At 47.2% G+C, this 19,239-nt stretch overlaps 1 protein-coding gene across 11 annotated transcripts in view; it reads right to left on the reverse strand.

Annotated features, from left to right (window-relative positions):
* Positions 1 to 1,896: 1,896 nt before the first annotated feature.
* The window catches only part of RALGDS (ral guanine nucleotide dissociation stimulator), a 99,196-nt gene continuing 81,853 nt past the window's right edge, over positions 1,897 to 19,239 (reverse strand). For 5 of the 11 annotated variants that reach the window (XM_007475220.3, XM_007475218.2, XM_056812635.1 and 2 more), the window contains exons 2-18: positions 17,350 to 17,460; positions 16,632 to 16,825; positions 16,124 to 16,198; positions 14,176 to 14,369; positions 13,832 to 13,950; positions 12,834 to 13,049; positions 12,071 to 12,174; positions 11,814 to 11,898; positions 10,408 to 10,485; positions 8,963 to 9,049; positions 8,300 to 8,332; positions 7,933 to 8,054; positions 7,487 to 7,582; positions 7,098 to 7,299; positions 6,195 to 6,440; positions 3,768 to 3,882; positions 1,897 to 3,171 (exon numbers count right to left, since the gene is read on the reverse strand). In XM_007475220.3, the coding sequence (XP_007475282.1) occupies positions 2,996 to 3,171; positions 3,768 to 3,882; positions 6,195 to 6,440; positions 7,098 to 7,299; positions 7,487 to 7,582; positions 7,933 to 8,054; positions 8,300 to 8,332; positions 8,963 to 9,049; positions 10,408 to 10,485; positions 11,814 to 11,898; positions 12,071 to 12,174; positions 12,834 to 13,049; positions 13,832 to 13,950; positions 14,176 to 14,369; positions 16,124 to 16,198; positions 16,632 to 16,825; positions 17,350 to 17,460 (2,253 nt within the window). In that variant the 3' untranslated portion in view covers positions 1,897 to 2,995. The remainder of the gene's footprint in view (positions 3,172 to 3,767; positions 3,883 to 6,194; positions 6,441 to 7,097; positions 7,300 to 7,486; positions 7,583 to 7,932; positions 8,055 to 8,299; positions 8,333 to 8,962; positions 9,050 to 10,407; positions 10,486 to 11,813; positions 11,899 to 12,070; positions 12,175 to 12,833; positions 13,050 to 13,831; positions 13,951 to 14,175; positions 14,370 to 16,123; positions 16,199 to 16,631; positions 16,826 to 17,349; positions 17,461 to 19,239) is intronic. The other 6 variants (XM_056812639.1, XM_056812637.1, XM_016422872.2 and 3 more) reach the window with 2 other exon arrangements.

Consider the following 19,239-nt stretch of genomic DNA (forward strand, 5'->3'; position numbering starts at 1 on the left):
GGAATGCTTAGAGCTTGGTCAGACATCACAGATGCCAAAGCCATCCACTGCATCCTGATTTTTCGCTTGCCCCTGGAAATGAGTAAGACTGACAACTTTGTGCAACTCTGCCTCACTTAAATCCAATTCACGAACAAATCAAGACAGCACTTCATGATGCCGTTGGTCAACATAGAATGAACAAAAACCATAGCATGCTATATAATAACTCTATTATATTATCTCTTTTACCTCTTGGACTCAGAGCCAGGAAGACCTGGGTTCAAATCCCACCTTGCTAGGTGTGTGATCTTGGGCATCTTCCTTGGTATTCGTTTCTCATCTATAAAATGAGGGGATCAGATAGTCTCTGAAGTCCCTAAATCTGATTCTATGATTGTCATCCATGGCATGCCACTAACTGTGGCAAAGACTCTGGTCTGGACCCTCTTCTTTTGCTCTATATTCAATGATCTCATTGGGTCCCATGGGTTCAATTAATCATTCCTATGCAACTGATTCTCAGATCAATATACTGAGCTCTAGCCCTTTCCCTAGTTCCTGCCCCATATTACCAACTGCTTACTGTATAGAGTATCTTACAGGTGTCTCAAACTCTAGGGCCAAAAATCTCATTCTTTCAGCTTCCAAACTTGGCACTCTCAAGCGTATCACCATTTTCCCAAGTCACCCAGGTTGATAGTTGTAGTACTCTCCTTTGCTCCATATTTGATCCAATAAATAGCTAGATTTTATTTCTAGGTCCACAATGTCACTTGCATTTATCCCCTTCTCCCCATTCATAAGTCATTACCCTAGGTCAGAGCATCATTACTTAAAAAAAATCTTTCCCTTCCATCTTAGAATCAATATTGTTTATTGGTTCCAAGGCAGAATAGCAGTAAAGCCTAGATAATGGGAGTTAAGTGACTTGCCCAGGGTCACACAGCTAGGAAGTGGCTGAAGCTAGGTTTTTGAACCCAGGTCCTCCAGATCCAGTGGCTGCCCTTCCTACTTCAACTTTAGTAGTTGATAATTGATTTGAAAGGTTATAGGAAGCATTGACTACTATAACGTATAGCCTTTGCCTATATTTCCAGTCATGCTCATCATTCTTCTCCATTAATAGTGATTAATGATTCCTTGAAATGCCCAAGGAAGAACTAGAACTGCCTCCCCATCCACCTCCTGCCCCTTAAGGATCTAGTCAGGCTTACACACTTTTCTTCCACTTGCAACATAACTGGGGATTTTCCCAGGCCAGAGTGGAAGTCTGTGAGGGAGCCGGGGCAAGGGTCCACTCCCGCCATCTTGCCATTGTACAGGTGGAAAATTTGCCACACCTGAGCTACATTCCCAGCATCCTTTTAAGTTACATCCTCATTTTACGTAAGGAGGCTTGGGAGATAAATGTGGCTGAGACCACTGCGGGGCTTTTTTCGGAGCTTGTCCTTTTGGTAAAGTGCTGCAGATGTGAGTGTGGCTCTCTCTTTGCTCTGCTCACTTGACTGAAGGAACCCTTTTTCTTTTCCCTCTCTTTTGATTATTATTAAAATCCTATATATTTAAACGCTAGGCATATTTATTCATTTTCATTTCTACACTGTCCATATCCCAACACCTCCAAATGGTCCACGGCTATACCCACTAGGGGATGATTATGCTCCAAACAGGGCTCTCCACTAGGTACTGTGATAGTTGATAAAACCAAAGTCTGGAGGGGAGGCCACAGTCAAATAGCACTAACTTTTGTGACAAAGGGGAGACTAGAACCCAGGCCTTCTGGACTCCTTGACTCTTCTTTCTTAGCATCTCTTCCAAACCATTCCCAAAGAGAACAAAGCAAGTAGGTGAGGGAGACCCAGAGATATTGATAGGTGACCAACTCAAAGCGAAACAAAACAGAGAAACTCAAGCTGTGGATGTAACAGGATTTAGTAGAATGTACAGGTCTAATGTTTTCTATTTACAACAAATAAATATTACCCCCCAAGTCAGTAAACATTTTTCTTTTCTTTTTTTGTTTTCTTTTTTTTTACAAAAATTTGAGTCATTTCCTTCTTCCCTTCCCCCAACTGCCCTCGTCCATCATCTCACGATGTCTGCAAAGTCCAAGGTTAGTGGCACTTGGTGTGGTTGAGAATTCAATGTCGGCAGGACCCTGGCTTGACCCCTCCCCCTTGCTCACCACAGTGAGGCATGCTGTCTATTTACAGGGCCCCCTACCTCTCCCGGAGTGTAGAGGGAAGGGTCAGTGGGTCCTCCTTGCCCTGGTGTGTCCCTTGAGATAGAATCTTTGGTGCAGGTTTAGGGCTAGAGATCTGGGAGGCAAAGCCTCTGTGTTCTGGAGCCAGATCCAACTCACGGTGATCGGGAGAAAGAAATCCTTTACTCCCATGCCCCACCTCCACCCTGTAAGGGAGTGACCATGGGGACACTGAGGGTGGGGGACAGGGGGATGGGGGGGAGGGGGTGACTGGGGAAACTGTGGAGGAAGAGGGCCAAAGTGTGGCCAAACCCCTTTTGGGCATTAATGCTCCAGGATGCCCACTGGGCAAGGAATGTGGCAGTGACCATCAGCTTAGAAGCTGGAGATCCATTTGAAGGGCAGTAAAAGGAAGGGGACAGGGCACGGGTGCCCATTGGCAGAGTTTCTTGGCAAAGAAAAAAAAAGAAAAAAAGAAAATTGTTCTGTCCTCTGGTTCTTGGAAAGCAGAAGGCACCTAAGGCAATGAGGTGGTTGTTGGGGGCTTGGTAGGAGAATGGGAACCCGGTCAGCCCCAAATCTTAGGGGCATCATATTGGGTACGAAGGAGAGTGCTTGAGTGTCCAAAACCATGTAAAAAAAAAACCCAAATTGGGAAGGTGTCCCAAAAGTCTCTGAAGGTCAGAGGATCTAATCCGTCCAGGGAGGCGTGGGGACAGACACGAGTGGGAAGCCCAGGCCTCTAAGTGCTTTGTGGCTCCGGGGAGAGGGGGTGAGGCCCGAGATCGCTGCCCACGGGAGGTGATGGAGTCAGAAGATGCCTTTGGCGATCTTGAGGCCTTTCTGTTTCATTCTGGGCAGTGTCGAGCTGGCTCCATGCTTGACCTTTACCCCCTTGGGAAAGCCCCTCTTCTTCAGGACAAAGTCATAGTTGGCAGTGGAGTTCATAGCATAGAATACATTGGCGTTGTCTGGGATCTTCAGCTCTGAGGGGGGATAAGACGGGGTTGGGTTAGCTGAGGTCCCCTCCCGACGGGCCATGGCGCAAGATTGGCCAGACCAAACAGAAGTCTAGTTATTTCACACATCAGACTTCTACATTCCTTAGCAGGTCGGTGAATTAACAAAAGAAGAGAAGTGTCTGGGGTGAATGCAAAATGCCCTACATAGAGGAGGTGGGGATCAAGAAGGAACCTAGCTGGAGAGCCAGGCCCAGAGATGGGAAGTCCTGGATTCAAATCTGGCCTCAGACACTTCCCAGCTATGTGACCCTGGGCAAGTCACTTCACCCCGTTGCCTGGCCCTTACTACTCTTCTGCCTTGGAACTAATACACAGTATTAATTCTAAGATAAAAGGAAAGGGATAAAAAAACTGAAACACTTTAGTATTATGATGAGAATAGTTTTTATCTTGGAGAACAAACCGAAGAGGATCTTCATAGAGACAAAAGCGTCGTCAACTACAGCGATAACGACCACTGATTTAGGGCGTCATGGCTGGGAGACTGTCCCTAAGGGAGATCTATGGAGGGAGCCTCCCCTTTCTCCCCAGCAGATGACACCCTGTCCCCAATACCCTACCTCTCTCCTCAGAGATGATCTGTACCAACTCGTAGTCCTCAGGCTGGTCCCCATCCAAGTTGTGTTTGACCATGGCTTTCCGGATCACTGCTGGGGTCTTGTCCTGGCTTGTCACCTGGGGAAGGGGATGGGAAGAAACATCAGAGCCAGCTCCGCACTCCACCCAGGGTCATGGAAAAGAACCTCTGAGTGGAAAAGTCCAGAATCCCAGAACGTCAGCATTGGCTGCATCCACAGGGCTTCTGGGTCCAACCTTTCTACCATGCATCCTTTGCTTAAAGCAGAGGTGTCAAATACATGGGCCAGAGCCCAAATACAGCCTCATAGCACTGCCCCAAGTGCATCTGAACCAGATTAAAATGGAACATAAATGGGAAATATTTAACAAAGGAAATAAAAATACAATAAAATATAGACAATAGTACATGTTAAAACTAATTCAATATGTGGCCTGCAAGGATCTTTATGTGCAGTTTAGTGGCCCCTTGTTTCTATTTGCATTTGACACCCGTGACTGACAGGCTTCCAAAAGGGATGCAGTGGATAACTGGTGGTTGATCCATTCTCCTTTACAACAAAAAATTTTCCCCCTTTTTCTTAAAACTCTTACTGTCAATGAATAATGCTCGGAAATGACCAAATAAAACAATGTCAATTAAAAAAAACTCTTACTGTCTGTATTAGTATTGGTTCTAAGACAGAAAAGCAGTAAGGACTAGGCCATAGGGGTTGAGTGACTTTCCCAGGGTCACCCACCTAGGAAGTATCTGAGCCCAGATTTGAACCCAGATCCTCTACTGGTTCTAGATATCCACTTTACTATCTAGCTTCCTGGAGGATGGTTTTTTAATGGTTAGGAATTTATTTCATTATATCACATTTAAATCTGCTCTTTGCAATTTTCAAACACTGCTGCTCTCTAGAGAGACAGTTCATAGGAGTAAGAAGGTGCTGATCCCATGGTACTCTGCTCTGACCTAATCACGTCCAGAGTATTATGCTCAGTTCTGGGTGGCAAAGGAAAGACACTGATAAACTGGAAGTGTCCAGAGGACGGCCCCTAGGATGGTGAAAGGACCTCAAGGCCATGCCTTATGAAGACTTGAGGACTGGTTAAAGGAATGGTAGGTTCAGCTTGGAGAAGACGGAGGGGAAGGAAAGGGGGGGCGTGATTCATGTCTTCAAAGGGATTTCATGTAGAAGAGGGATTGGATTTATCCTGCTGGGTGCCAGAAAGCAGGACAAGGAGCAGTGGGTGGAAGTGATGCAGAAACAGACCTGTGCTTAAACTCTTAATAATGAGAGCCGTCACCAAGTGGAACGGGCAGCCTTGGGCAGCAAGCAGTGGAGTCTATTTGGGGCATGGATTGGACTAGATCAACATGTTTTAAAACTGTGATGGGGGCCTTTCAGTAGGTCTGTTGAGGTAAAAATTATTTTCATAACAATGCTAACATGTTTCATGTTAGATATGATAGATAACTATTGGTAGATATCACCCACATAAACAACAAAATCTCTTTGGGGAAATCCTCAATGATCTTTAAGAATGTCAAGGGTCCTGAGACCAAAGAATTTGAGAATTACTGGACTAGATGGCCTCTGAGATCCCTTTAACGCCTCTGAAATTCTGTGATTTTGTGAAATACTTCAAGAAAGGGATTAGGATTTACCTCCAAAAGTATTTTTTTCTCAAAAAAAAAAAAACAACCCATTTCTTTCAACCCAAGTTCAAGCCAAGCACAAGTCCCTTACTATCTTGGTTGCACTCCTCTGGTTCTTCTGGATTCCAAATGATCTAGTCCCAATACTCTTCCTTTTTAGGGCCCAAGAGAAGAAGTACTCGTTGGAACTCTTGAAGCTGGTTAGCAGAGAAGTAAGTTCCAATTTTATTGAGTGCCAATCCACTGTTCTTTATACTCTATTGACCAGCTTCAACTTTCCATAGAATACCTCTTCTAACACTCAGATGACTTGATGTCCATCCCCCTTTGCTGCTTCTCTTCTCCAATTTTCCTTTCATGAAACTCCCTCACTGATTATTCATTCTCTAAGGTCAGTTCTGTTTTGACTCATTCTCCTCTCACTCCAACCCAAAGAAAATCACCAAATCAAACCTAAAACAAATATTCCTAACACTGGAGAGCAATAGGGGATCCCCTGCCCTAGACTTTTATTCCCATTCTTTCTCCGGAATAAAAAGATCTAGGAAGGAGCTTTGAAGTCACTCAGTCTCCCCATGCCTACAGGTGGAGATGTGTATCAAAAGATGGGACTCTCCTGGAATCTCCAGTCTCTGGTGCCCTTATTTAGTCGAGTATTTCAGTGTGAAGCAGCCCATTGGGAAGCACTGCCTCTGCTCTACCCTAAAGGTCTGGTCCTATTTCCACATCTCTCATCAAAGCAGCAAGACAGGGAAGCACTCACCAGGACACTCTTGTACATGTTCCCATTGTCCACAGCCAGACTCACTCGAATGATACAGCAATCGTCAATCTGCTGATTGTAGAGGGGGAGGGAGAGGGAGGAGTAGCTGGAGATACCCGAGACGGAGCGCTTGTGGGTGCGGGAGGCGGTCACCGGCGTGGAGGAGACGGAGGAGGACGAGGCACTGCTGGAGCCGGACCCGATACCCGACGTGTCCAGGGAGGACAAGGATGTCGACTCCCAGAACTGGTGGGGATGGGGAGTGTTGGGAGGTGGGAGGGACAGAGATTTAGGACGGGGCCCCTCGAGTGGCTGCCTTGGCCCAAACAGGGAAGGACTGGGGCAGAGATTCTCAACCCTTATCAGGTGAAAAAAGCACAAAGTCGATAAGAGGGAAGGTGTGGAATGGAGGCTGACCCCTGTCCTAGACCCCTTCCATCCCTTTATAGCCCATGAGCTCCGCACCAGTCTGTTCTTCAAACCACCGACAAAGGTGAATATTACTGTTCATCAAACAGTGGTCAGCCAGGGACGGGTTCTGTTTTTCATCTGTCTAGTCTAAGGGTTTTCTCCTCTTTACTTGGTGTTTCCCTTTGAGTGTCATCTCTCCCCTTTCCCCAGTAGGGTAGAGGGACAAAGGGTCGTAGGATCAGGGATCTGGTGTGGGACCTCAGAGGTCATCCCTTTTACAAATGAGAACACTGAGGCCCCAGGTCACAGGGATCGGTGGGATTTGAGCCCAGGGCCTCTGAGTCTCGAGCCAGCGCTCCTTCCTTCTCCTATGCCAAGCTGCTTCCCTGGTCCTGATAGAAGGGTTGAGAATCTTGGGTGAGAACTGGGGCTCTGGGGAGGCTGGTGTCTGGGGCAAACCCAAGGCCGGAGAGGGGGAGCAGGGACACCTACTTTTTTTTCCTGGCAGTCTGGAGACTCTGGGACAAAGGTGATGTTGATTTCTTCTACATCTGAACTGGAGGAACCTGCTGAGGTGACGCTGAGGGAGTCCGCTCCGTCCCCGCTGCACAGGTAGGGCCCACACTTGAGCTGGTCGAAGGACTTCGAATGGGAACTGCCCCCGGCACTGGGCTCTGCGCTGGGGGCCTGGCGGCTGGAGGACGGGCCATTTGTTACTCAGAGGTCCGGCCCTGCCCAGGCAACAGACCTCTCCACAGCCCTACCTCAGCTCCGGCCCCAAGAAGATGGATCCTAAAGATGCCAAAAGGGAGCTTCCTCTCCCCTCGACTGCTCAGGGGGCCCCAAGGAGGGATGAGCAAACTTGCCGTCGCCATACTTACTCGCTCCATCGTTTGATAATGCCTGTGTTCTTCTTGGCCTTCAGGGTGTTACTGGCTGATTCCGACAGGGGTTCCAGCTCACAGGACAAACTGTAACTGGGGAGCCAAAGAGCAAAGCCAGTGAACTGAGGGTGAAGGAGGCTGGGGCAGGGCAGATTAATGCCGTGTCCCCTTTCTTGTCCCTTCCCGCCCACCTAAGACACATTTTTATGTTGTCCCGACGAAATTCTGTTAGAATGCAGGCTGGAGTGGCGAGATCGACCACCAAAGAGCCACGTAGGGATGGGGAAGAGCGGAGGGGGTGTGGTGGTAGTGGGGGGGAGATGTGGTTTCACGGAAGGTCTAGGAGCTTCCCACTAGTTGCCCCGTCCCAGTCACCCCTCCAGAGAGGCTAGGGGCTCCTGCCCAGGTTCGGAGGGCTGGCCATCTGAGGTAAGCACCCTCACCTCTCCGATTCACTGAGCCTCTCCACGCTATGGAACCAAGCTGCAAAGCGTACTTCTGGCGTGAAATTGTAATTGTTGCAGGCTGACTGCAGCAGCTTGATCTGGGCTATCACTTCAAACTCCTGGAAGGACAAGATGAGTCAGCACAGTGGAGGGGCACTGCCCCTCTGAGGACAGGAACAGACCACATCAACTTTCCGTGTTCCTGCCCCTGGGCCTGGGCTCAGACCTCAGTTCCTCCCGCCTGGGGTGGTGGTCCTCCTTCCCACCCAGGCCCAGCCCCGGGCTACAATGATCCATCCCTCCTTCCTGGGAAGGCTACCAACAGGGGGCTGAGACCCTTGCCCGGCCAGGGCCCCATGCTCACCTTTCTTCTCTTCTCAAAGTTGATCAGGCCCCCCTGAAAAGAAGAAAGCACACCCACCAGTCAGAGGAATGGAGCCTGCCCGCTCACGGTCAGGCAGCATTCCCCAGCGCACCACTGGCCTGCAGCAGGGTGCAGCTCCACTAGGGGGCGGCGGACCCCCAGCTAAGAATCAGAGCTGGCTGGGGAGGGGGCTTCTGCGTGTGCTCTTTGTGCTGCCCAGAGGGTAGGGGTCTCCCCCTGGAGGGGGCCTGGGAAACACCTCCGAGGGCAGCCAAGCAAGGATCATTGAAACTCAAAGGGACCTTGGGACACAGCGTCATTGTGGGAGGGACGGCAGAGATCGCCCCCTTATTTTATAGATTAGAAGGCAGAAAACCAGCGAATGGGCGCCTGCCATACTGCTAGTTAGTGGCAAAGTGGGGCCATCTCCAGGCCATCGGGATGCCCATCTCCTCTGTTCTGGATTAGAAGAACGTGAGCTCCTTGGGGGCAAGGACTTATTTTCTTTGTACGCCTGGCACTTGGCGTAATGCCTGGCACAGGTGCTTAATAAATGCTTTCTAAGTGGGAGACTGTGCCGAGGAGTCTGAAATGGGTACACGGTGGTCTCCCATGGACCCCTTCTCCCTCAACCATGGGGGCCTGGGCCGAAGGGCCACTTACATCCAGGTAGTCCTTCATAGCCGTGTCCAGCATCACCAGGTCTGTGAGGAAGGTGCCCAGGTAAGGAATAGTGCCCTGCATGACACCCTGCAGTGGGAGGGAGAGGGAGACACAGCCCTGAGAATGGCTCCCCAGACATGCCACCCTTTGTTCTGGCCGAGACTTAGTCTCCCATACAGGAAGCCTTCTATGTGCAGGGGGGAAGGCCCCGGGAGCCCCGACATTCCCCAAAACCCCCTCCATGTCCCCCAAGCCCTGCCTACTCCCCGGTCTTTCCTCCCTGCTCAGCAAAAGTGTGAGAGTCCCGAAGTCTCTCTGAACCCTTCTCTTTTTAGGCTTATAGTCCAACCCCCTAATTTTACAGATGAGCCACGGAGGTTTGGCTTGCAGGGACAAGACTCAAGCCCATGTCTCCTCTAAACCTTGGCCTCCATTCCCTCTTCTCCAGCCCTCACTCACACCTTTCTGATGAGGCCTGGCTAGCGGGGGCAGGTGTTCCTGCTAAAGGCTGGCTATACCTTCTTCTCCTGGTGGGTGTCGGGGAAGGAGATTAGTGGCATCAGGAGAGGGGCTTTCTTGAGACCCAAAGAAAGGGCAGGGAGGCAGCTCAGTGGACAGAGGTCCAGGGCTCAAATCTGGCCTCAGGCACTTCCCTAGCTGTGTGACCCTGGGCAAATTTCTTAACCCCAATTGCCTAGCCCTTCACACACTTCTGTCTTGGAACTGATACTTGTATCCATTTTAAAACAAAAGACAAGGGTTGAAAAAAAAATCTACTCTAGCAAAAATGAATAACAGGGAAAGAAGTATCAAGTGACAGCATTTGTACAACCCAGTGGAATGGCTTGTCGTCTCTGGGAGAGGGGAGGGAAGAGAGGAGGGAAAGAAAATGAATCATGTAAGCATGGAAAAATATTTAAAGATTAAAATAATCAAGAATAAAAATTCTATATAGATAGTAAAAAAAGATTCAAAGAAATATTTCTCTAATAGAAGCATTCTGAACAGTGAAACCTGCAGGGGAGATATTTTGGGGAAGGGGCCCAGCTCGGAGCTCCCTCAAGGGTGACTACTACTTGCTCATCCATGTTATAATGCCAGACTCTGATCCCTTTTTCTACCTTCCATTTGTCCCCATCTCCCTGCCTCTCCCTACCTGAGCTCTTCCCCTCTGGGGAATCTTGGCCCAGATCACAGGACCATAGATTGAGAACTGGAAGGGGTCTTAGGTCATTTAACCCCTTCATTTTACAGCTGAGGAAACTGAGACACAGAAACAAATCTGCCCAAGGAAGTTGTAAATCTAGAAGTCAAACACAGGTCCTCTGATTCCAAATTCCACACTCCTTCTACTGTAGCCCCTTGGCCTTGGGACCACTGTGGGTCACCCAGTCTGATCTTAGGGGTTCAGATGGCTCTAATTGGGCCGTGTTCTAATCACTCACCATCTCCCGCTGCTGCTGCTGCCTCTTTTGGGCTCTCTTGGGGTTGATTTCTAGGGTGGCAAACTTTGAGGTCCCCTCCTGGCCACAGACAAAGAACATAGTGTAAAGGAAGAGAGATCAGATAATTAATAGAAGAATCTAATGTCAGAACTGGCAAAACCTTAAAGACCAATTAGTTCAACCCTCTCATTTTGCAAATGGAAAAAAGTGCAGAAAGTTTAAGCGACTGAACATACCTACTCTGCCAACTCTTTTAATTTCCTTTTCCTTTTGAGAATTGGACCTAAAGTTGAGAGAGACCTTGGAGGTTGTCTAAGAGAGACCTTGGAGGTTGTCTAACTGAACCCTGTATTATACAGGTAAGGATTCTGAGGCCCTAAGAAGTTAATGACTTGCCCAAGGTCACAAGGCAGAAACTCTCAAGAGCCAAGGATTTGAACTCAAAACCTCTGACTGCAGGGTTAGCACTCTTTCCCCTTCTCTTGAAGCAGCTAGATTGCAAAGCAGATCCCAAAGAGCACTAGGCCTGGAGTCAGGAAGACTTGAGTTCAGATCTAGACTGTGTGATTATAGGCAAGTCCAGCTGCTTCAGTTTCCTCAACTGTGAAACAGGCATAATAATAGTACCTACCCCCCAGGGTTGTTGTGAGGATGAAATTAGATTATTATTTGTAAAAAGCACTTTGCAAACCTTTAAGTGCTATATCAATTAGTGTTCCCTTCTTTCAGGGCCTACTGTTCCTTCTAAAAATCATTTCCCAACTAGGTCTTGGTAGAATCAGGTTGCCCTCTGATCCGAAAAGATTTCCTCATCGTCCCTCCTCAAAACCACTGATACCTCAAGCAATGGGGAACATCACCTTTGTGGTTATTTGTTTATTTTATTTTTACCAATTACATGTAATAAATTTTCACACAAGTTCTCCTAAGATATATGATGGAACTTATCTCCCTCCCTCCCTCCCTCCCTTCCCTTCCCCTTCCTGGTGCTGGCAGGAGATTTGATCTGGACTATACATATATTACTGTGCACAACATATTTCCATATTGTTCATTTTAAGTGAGACTTCTTATAAATCCAAACCCCCAAACAAACCCCCAAATAAACCAGTGAAGAATTGTATTATTTGATCTGCATTCCTACTCCAAGAGTTCTTCTCTGAAGGTAGCTAGTCATTTTTTGTCCCAAGTCCCTCAGAATTGTCCTGAATCACTGTATTACTGAGAGGAGCTACATCCTAACTGGTATCCTATCCTATCCAGAGTGGTGGGGCAGAGGCTAGGGCTCCTGCACTTCCCCTGCTCCAACCCGGTCTCTTGGGCAGTTTACCCTCTCCTCCCTGCTCATAAGGCTCCCCCAGGCCTGGGACCGAAATGATCCCCTTCTCCATCGTTTTATCCTTTACCTTAATGAGGAGCTCCCGGCTTAGTGAGTGGTTGTTCTCATCAGAGAAGATCTCTGACAACTCATGGAAGATTCGGAAACTTTCCCTGTGATGTGGGGCAAAGGGGGAAGGAGAAAAGTCAGAGATGGAGGCAAGACAAAGCAGGGAGGATCGCTGCCACCCAAGGTAATGGCTTTCTTTTCCAGGCTTATCTGAGTCTTATTCTGCCAAATAGGTCAGATGCATTTGTAAACAGCCAAGGCAGAGGGGCCCCCTACCTGGCCACTTCATCCCAGGTCCTCCTGAGGCGGTGAACGGCATTGCACTGCAAGGCAGAGAGAATGGCACGGAGGGAGGAGAAGTTTTTGAGGATTCGGCATTCCTGATAGAAAGAGAAGGATGCAGAAATAAAGGAACTGTGGGGCTGAGCAAATCCTAACTACGGTGCCCTTTGCTGCCTGCCCTCCATCCCCGCCAGGGCTCCATACTAACACCCCACCCTCTCCCCAGACTAGGTGATCTTACTGGGAAAGAAAATGCTTTCTGATCCCCAAAGAGGGGCTGGGCTCCCTGTGTGGGTTCATCCTCTGAGGGTTCAGAGGACCTCTATCCAGATACTTCCCCACAAAATTCAAACTAGGAGTCATGATGAGAAGGTACAAGAAACTAAATTTTGGCTCATTATAAGGAAGAACTTCCTGACAACTGCAGCAACCCAAAAATGATCTGAATCACCTTCAGAGGTAGTGAGCTTCTTGTCACTAGAAGTGCACAAGCAGAGGCTGAAATTCTATTTCTCAAGACAGCTCTAGAAGGGGATAGCCTGTGTGGCCTGGGAGGAAGGTTAAACTGGATGCCCTCTAGAGTATCTTTTAATTCTAAGATCTAGTCATTCTCAGAGGCTGGAATGCTAGGATAGAGAAAAGGGGATCCTGAAGGAACAATGGAAGGGGTTGGGGGGTTCCTCCTCAAAGCAGCACTCCCTCCTACGCAATACCCCCTCCTCATCATGATCCCCAGTGGTGACAGATTCCTCCGTACCCGGGCCACCTCAATCCACCGCTCCACCACCTTGGCCCGCTGCTGGGGCTTTAGACCTCGGTCCCCTAGGCACGTGGCGATGACGCAGTTGGTGACGCAGTTGAACTGGGAGACAGTGGCCCGAATGGTGGGTGCCAAGTGCTCGTTGCCCTTTTTGTCTCTCTGGGACCAGATGCAGCCCAGGCAGTGATAGGGGACCACCTTCTTGAATAGCTCCTGGGAAGAGATAGCTAAAATAGATCCTGGCCCAGTAATCCCACCAGAACCTCAGCATTCCTAGACCCCGAGGCATCGAGGATTTCATCTGTAGGAGAAGGTGAGCCTTTGGCATCTGTATCAAGGCCTGACAAACACAGGCCCTTGTTTACAAAGAGGGCTGGGGTAATAGTGCCCAGAAGGTAAGCAGTATAGTGACGAGGACCCTGGGCTTGGATTCAGGAGGCCCAGCTTCATGCTCTGGCTCCAACACTTAATCATGCAGAGAAACTGAGGCTGAGAAAGAATAAAGTTGACTGGCTCCTGTCCAAATCCAGTTTCTATCCATTATGTCAAGGAAATGTCAGTTACTTCTCACATTCCTGTAGGAAATTTTTATTTCACTTGGAAGAAAAACTCCAAGTCCACATTGAAAGCAGAAATAGGAGCATCATCTCCTAATAGGAAAGCTGGTACAATCCATTTCATATTAAGTATCCTCAAGTCATCTTCACAGTCCTGTCTGTCTCCCTAACTATAGCAGAGCTCCCTGAGGGTAGGGAAGGTCTCCCTTCCTTCTTCCTTTCTCCAAAGAACTCAGTATTGCTGCCTGTGAGGCCAGCGAGCTGGAGGGAAGCCCTAGGGAGATCTGGGGCCTTCCATCCTCTTCTAGGGCTATGACCCATCCCAGGTGGGCAGAAAGCTGGCCCCCATCCCCTCTGGCTCTGGGCCCTAGGCAATGTCCCTCTAGGGCTCTGGGGAGACTAGAAGGAAGGACCCCCCTACAGAAGGCAGCCACTAACCGCATCCATCAGTGTGAACTGTTCTGCCACCATCTCTGGAGAGAAGACCAGGAAGTCAGGCTTTGCCTCTCCCAGTCCATTTTCTTCTGTCAGCTGGAAGGAGCAGACAGATTCTGGAGCTACAGGCAAGTGGGAACAAAAGAGACCAGATCATGGTGACATTTCCTCCCCAGCTCTGGCCCACAAGATCCTTTTATACTAGGAAAGCTTCCAGGGTTATCCCAGTCCATGATCTCACTCAATGAAATACACATTGTAGAACCCCCTGCCCAGCTCAGCCCCTTGTCAGTGTTGTCAGGGCTCATCCCTGGGTGACTCAGTTCTGGTTCCCTTTCCTTTCTCACCTTCTGGCTCTGCCTCACTGGGCTCCTGTCTCTGGAACTGGGCAAGGAGGAGGTGGGCTCGGCGTTCAAGGTCTGAGCCAGGGATGTTGTGTCGAACGTAGGAGACAAGTTGTTTGAGGCAGGTGAAATCTGGGGGCTGTCGAAAGTCCTCAGAGTATTGGTCCAACCAGGCTCCCAGAATGGAGGAAATGGTGCTAAGGGAAAAGGGATTTGGGAGGCAGAGCTTCAGCATAGGGTGGTAGAAGAACACCAGACTAGGAGTCAGGAGGATGGTTTGAGCCCTATTTCCATAGCCAATTCTCTATATAATCTAAAAATCTCTTGGCCTCTCTGACCTCTGTTTACTCCACTATAAAAGGATGGAATTGGACCACTTGATTTCTATAGACTCTTTGAAATCCAACATTCCCTCCCTAAATCCTGTTGGCAAATATAGTCTGTATTATACAACCTAGCACTTAATTAAACTGTAGGGTCTTTGAAGCAGGGATTATTTTTTCCCTTCTTCCTTCTGTATTCTTCATGGGACCTACCACAAAAGACTTATTAGTAGGGGCAAGTAGGTAGAGAGATTACAAAGTCTGGAGTTGGGAGGTCCTGGGTTCAAATCTGACCTCAGACACTTCCTAGCTGTGTGACTAGGCAAGTCACATAACCCCAATTGTCTAGTCTTTGCTGCTCTTCTGTCTTAGAATTGATGATAAGGAGGACAGCTAGGCAGTTTAGTGGATTGAGAGCCAGATTTAGAAATGGGAGGTCCTGGAAATCATGTAACCATGGCAAAATGTTCAAAAAATTTTAATAAAATAACGTGGAAAATTTTCAAATCTAGTTTCAGATATTTCTTACTTGTGTGACCCTGGGCAATTAACCCCCATTGCCTAGCCCTTACTACTTTTCTGCCTTGGAACCAATATTTAATATTGATTTTTTTTTAATTTTTAAAAATATTTTTCCATGTTTCCATGATCCATTTTCTTTCCCTCCCCTTTTCCTTCTCCCCTCCCAGAGCTAACAAGTAATTCCACTAGGTTATACAAATGTTATCATTTGATACCAACTTCTGTATTATTCATTTTTGCAATAGTGCAATCTTTTAAAACTAAAACCCCAAGTCATATAACCATATAAACAAGTAATAAGTCATATGTTTTTCTTCTGCATTTTTACTCCCACTTCTCTCAATATAGATAGCATTCTTTCTCATAAATCCTTTGGGATTATCCTGGATCATTGCATTGTTTTTAGTATTGATTTTGTTTAAAAAATAATAATGTCAAGAGTGATGGACTGAAGATGAGAGATCCTGGGTTCAAATCTGGCCTCAGACACTTCCTAGCTGTGTGACCCTGGGCAAGTCACTTAACCCCCATTGCCTAGATCTTACCAATCTTTTACCTTGGAACCAATATATAGTATTGATTCTAAGATGGAAAGTAAGAATTAAAAAAAGACTTATTGATTATTGCTAACTCTTCCTCTCCCAGTATGAACCTCATAGAATCTCTGAGATCTCCCTGGCTGTGGAGGAATGGGATCCTAGAAAACTAGGCTCCCTCTTGCCATGGTACCCAAGATATCTGACTTATAACAGTCTAACTTTTTCTCCTCTGCTCATTGGTAACTCTCTCCCTTCTCTCTCCCAAAAGGAATCTGGAGACAAAAGTAGGTAGTAGGAAATCTGGTTATGGTAAACTTCTTGTGGGTGCCTGGGGTGGGGGGAGAAGACAGCAGCCTCATGCTCATTCCTACTGACATCCCAAATAGCCCCCTGCCCCTCGGTAATTATCCCTTTGATTCCTGCTTCCTACAGAGATCAGAAGGTCTGTGTGATGGTTCAGAACCTAACCACAAGCTTTGCAAACAGTCCCAAGCCTCTTACACAGGCATGCAGCCCTCCCACATGCAAGGCCATGGTTACTTCCTCTCAGCCCCAAACTCCGCTTACTTTTTTAGCTCCAGTCGGTCATCTGTGGCCTGCTGCCCATGGTCCCCATTGGCTTGGGGGTGGAGTCGGCCATACCTGGTTGGATGATCAAGGACAGTGAGTGTATCAGAGCCCAGGCTCTGAAGGAATATGTGATTCCCATATCTAAAAAGCTATTTTAATTTTATTACTTTCTCAATGAATAAGCATTTATTTCCTTGTTACTCCCTAGGCCCAAATGATCAATAACGGCAACAAAGAATAATCTTGGTACCAATGCTTAATGAAGCAAAGTAAATCCCCTCATCTTTGGTCAAAAAATGGGCATCTTGTTCTACATCCTGAGTCTATCGTCTCCCAGCTTCCTCTGATCCTCTAGAATTATCCTACACTTTCTAGAGCTTCTTCTTCCTCTCTCTGAGATTCCTGGGTATCTTTATTCAGTCTAGGACAAGGAGTAGACATAGTCTCTCCATTGCTAAAGTGAGGGGAAAAAATAAGTGGAGAACTGGAGGTCAGGCTCACTCACCTGTTGAGCAGGAGATCCAGCACCTGTTTGGTGGTGGCAAAGGCACGGTAGGTACACAGGAAGATGGTGACGTAGGTGGAATCATTGCCTCGGAAGGCTGACACCAAGTATTCCACCAGCTTCTCCAGCGTCCCCGCCTTGATGGTACGGACTTTGCAGGTCTCATACAAGTTCAAAGCAGATTCATTCTCAAACTTTGGAGTGGAGAGAAGAAAAAAGGAGATCATTTGAGTCTGCCCACAACTGACGCTCCCAAAGACACTGGGGAACCTGTCCTACCCATATGCTCCCAACCAGAGACACAGTTTCCAAAAATAAATAAGCCAAGGGGGAGGAAAGTTAATTTAGGGACATGTATAATAGACTAAATTGAGTTGAGAAGGGGGAGTGGGAATAATCATGAGAAAAGTTAGCCCACCTAGCTGCAAAACTCTGGGCAAGTCGTTTAACCCTGACTGCCTAACTTTACTGTTCTTTGGTTTTAGAATGGATACTAAGACAGAATTAAAAAAAAAAAGGGTAGTCTAAATGAGTGGGGGAAAAAAACCCAATAGGCTGTGTTCCTGCTACAGAGAAAAGAAGAGGACTAGGCTCACAAGACAAGAGTCTGAATCCCAGCTCTGCCCCTTTGGGCAGTCCCTTAACCTCCTCTTATGCAAACTAAAGGGGTCATTCTAAATAATCTCCAATGTACCTTTTAGCTCTAAATGTCACTCACCCCCAGCCATCGCTGCCCCTTGTTGGCGGTGTGATGGAGTTGTACTTTGCGCAGAGAGATACTGTAGATGATGTCATCTGCCAGTTCTTCTCCAATCTCCTGTGTGGAGCTCTGCAATGAGAACATCCCAAAGATGACCCTTGGAAGAGGAACCCCAAGAAGACCAAACGACCCAAATTCCCCCGGCAGACATATTTTCTTTTGCCAATCTTCCCCCAAGCAAAGGAAACAAAGACTGCACTCTAGAGAAGGGGAGAAAAGTACCAGATTGGGAATCAGAAACATGATCTTGAGTCCTATTTCACTGACTGGCGACGGGATCTGAGTAAGACACTTTAATAATCCTGTGCTTCCGTTTCCTCATTTGTGAAATGGGGTTAATAAATTCTTTACCGTCTTCCTTCCACTGTTGTTTCAGGAACCAAAAGACAGAGATCACTGGAGATCCCAGATTGAAATTTGGAAGGAATCTTAGAAACCATGGAGTCCGCTCCCCTCCTCCCTTTTTACTCGAGGAAACTGAGGCCCAAGGAAGTAAAGTAACTGCAGCAGAACTCTGAAGTTGGGTCTCCTTGAATCCAAGTCTAGTGCCTGTCCAAGTGGATATATCATCTGGATATGTTCAAAAACAAATTTATCTTCCACAAATAACCTTCTTCTAAACTTCCCTATTTCTATTGCATAATAGAATAATCTCTTTGATTTTCAGTTTCCCTTTCCTTCTCCCTGTCCCTCCAATGTATTTATCTAATTTTAATTAAAAAAAATTATCCATGATTACATGATTCATGTTGTCTCCCTCCCCTCTTCTCTCCCCCCTCCTGGAGTGAACAAGCAATTCCACTGTGTCCCTCCATATTTAAACAGTTGCTAGTTTGCACAGAATCTGTCTACACAACTTTGCTTACATTTATTCTAGATTTCACTCCCAAGGCTACCCAAGTGTACCCCCCTCAAAGTTTTTTTTGCCTAGACTATTACAGAATCACTTTCAATAGAACTCAATACATTCCTGTAGAAAGTATCATTAGGAAGGGCAGAGACTCATTTTTGTCTTCGTATCTCCAGCACTTAGCACAGCCTCAGCACCCAGTAGAGGCTTCATAAATGCTTGCTGATGATAAAACATGTATAATCCAGATCAAATTGCTTACTATCACTTGACCCCCATTGCCCAGCCCTTACTGCTCTTCGGCCTTGGAACCAATACATGGTATTGATTCTAAGACAGAAGGTGAGGGTTAAAAAAAAAAACAACTGCCCTAGTTATTTGTATCCCCCCTTCTGAACGTCCATCTGTGTATGCCTCCTCTCCACACACACACAAAATGCTCCCCTACATAAGCATCCTCCAAAATATAAGCCCCACCTCCTAACAAACGTAGTAAAAGCAGAACAAAGCAACACACTGTATCTCAAAGGATATGTTTTGTTCCACACCAACATTCCACCTCTCTCCCGAAGTTCCTAACTTTGCAGACTTCTCATGTTCCAGCTAAATGAATGAAGGAAATTGCATTGGCTGACAAGGTGCCATGCACTATAAGCCTTAGAATACAAACATGAAAGTAAGGGTAGTCATTGACCTTAAGGAGCTCTGTGTGTGTGTGTGTGTGTGTGTGTGTGTGTGTGTGTGTGTGTGTGTGTGTGTGTGTCTATGAACACACACAATACAGGGATGATGATGAGTAGGGTCGTGAGGGTCAAAGAGTCCTTACAAAAAAAGATGGCAGAGTAGATTTGGTCATAATTCTAGAACTGAAGTGGGGATGAACTATGCACTTAGGGCAATGTACTGAATGTTGTTAAGTGACTTGCCCAAGGTCAGAAAGCTAGGAAATATCTGAGGTCAGATTTCAATCTAAGTCCTCATGATTCTGGGCCTGGCAC

This window comes from Monodelphis domestica, chromosome 1, assembly GCF_027887165.1.
Source record: "Monodelphis domestica isolate mMonDom1 chromosome 1, mMonDom1.pri, whole genome shotgun sequence".
Taxonomy (NCBI): domain Eukaryota; kingdom Metazoa; phylum Chordata; class Mammalia; order Didelphimorphia; family Didelphidae; genus Monodelphis; species Monodelphis domestica.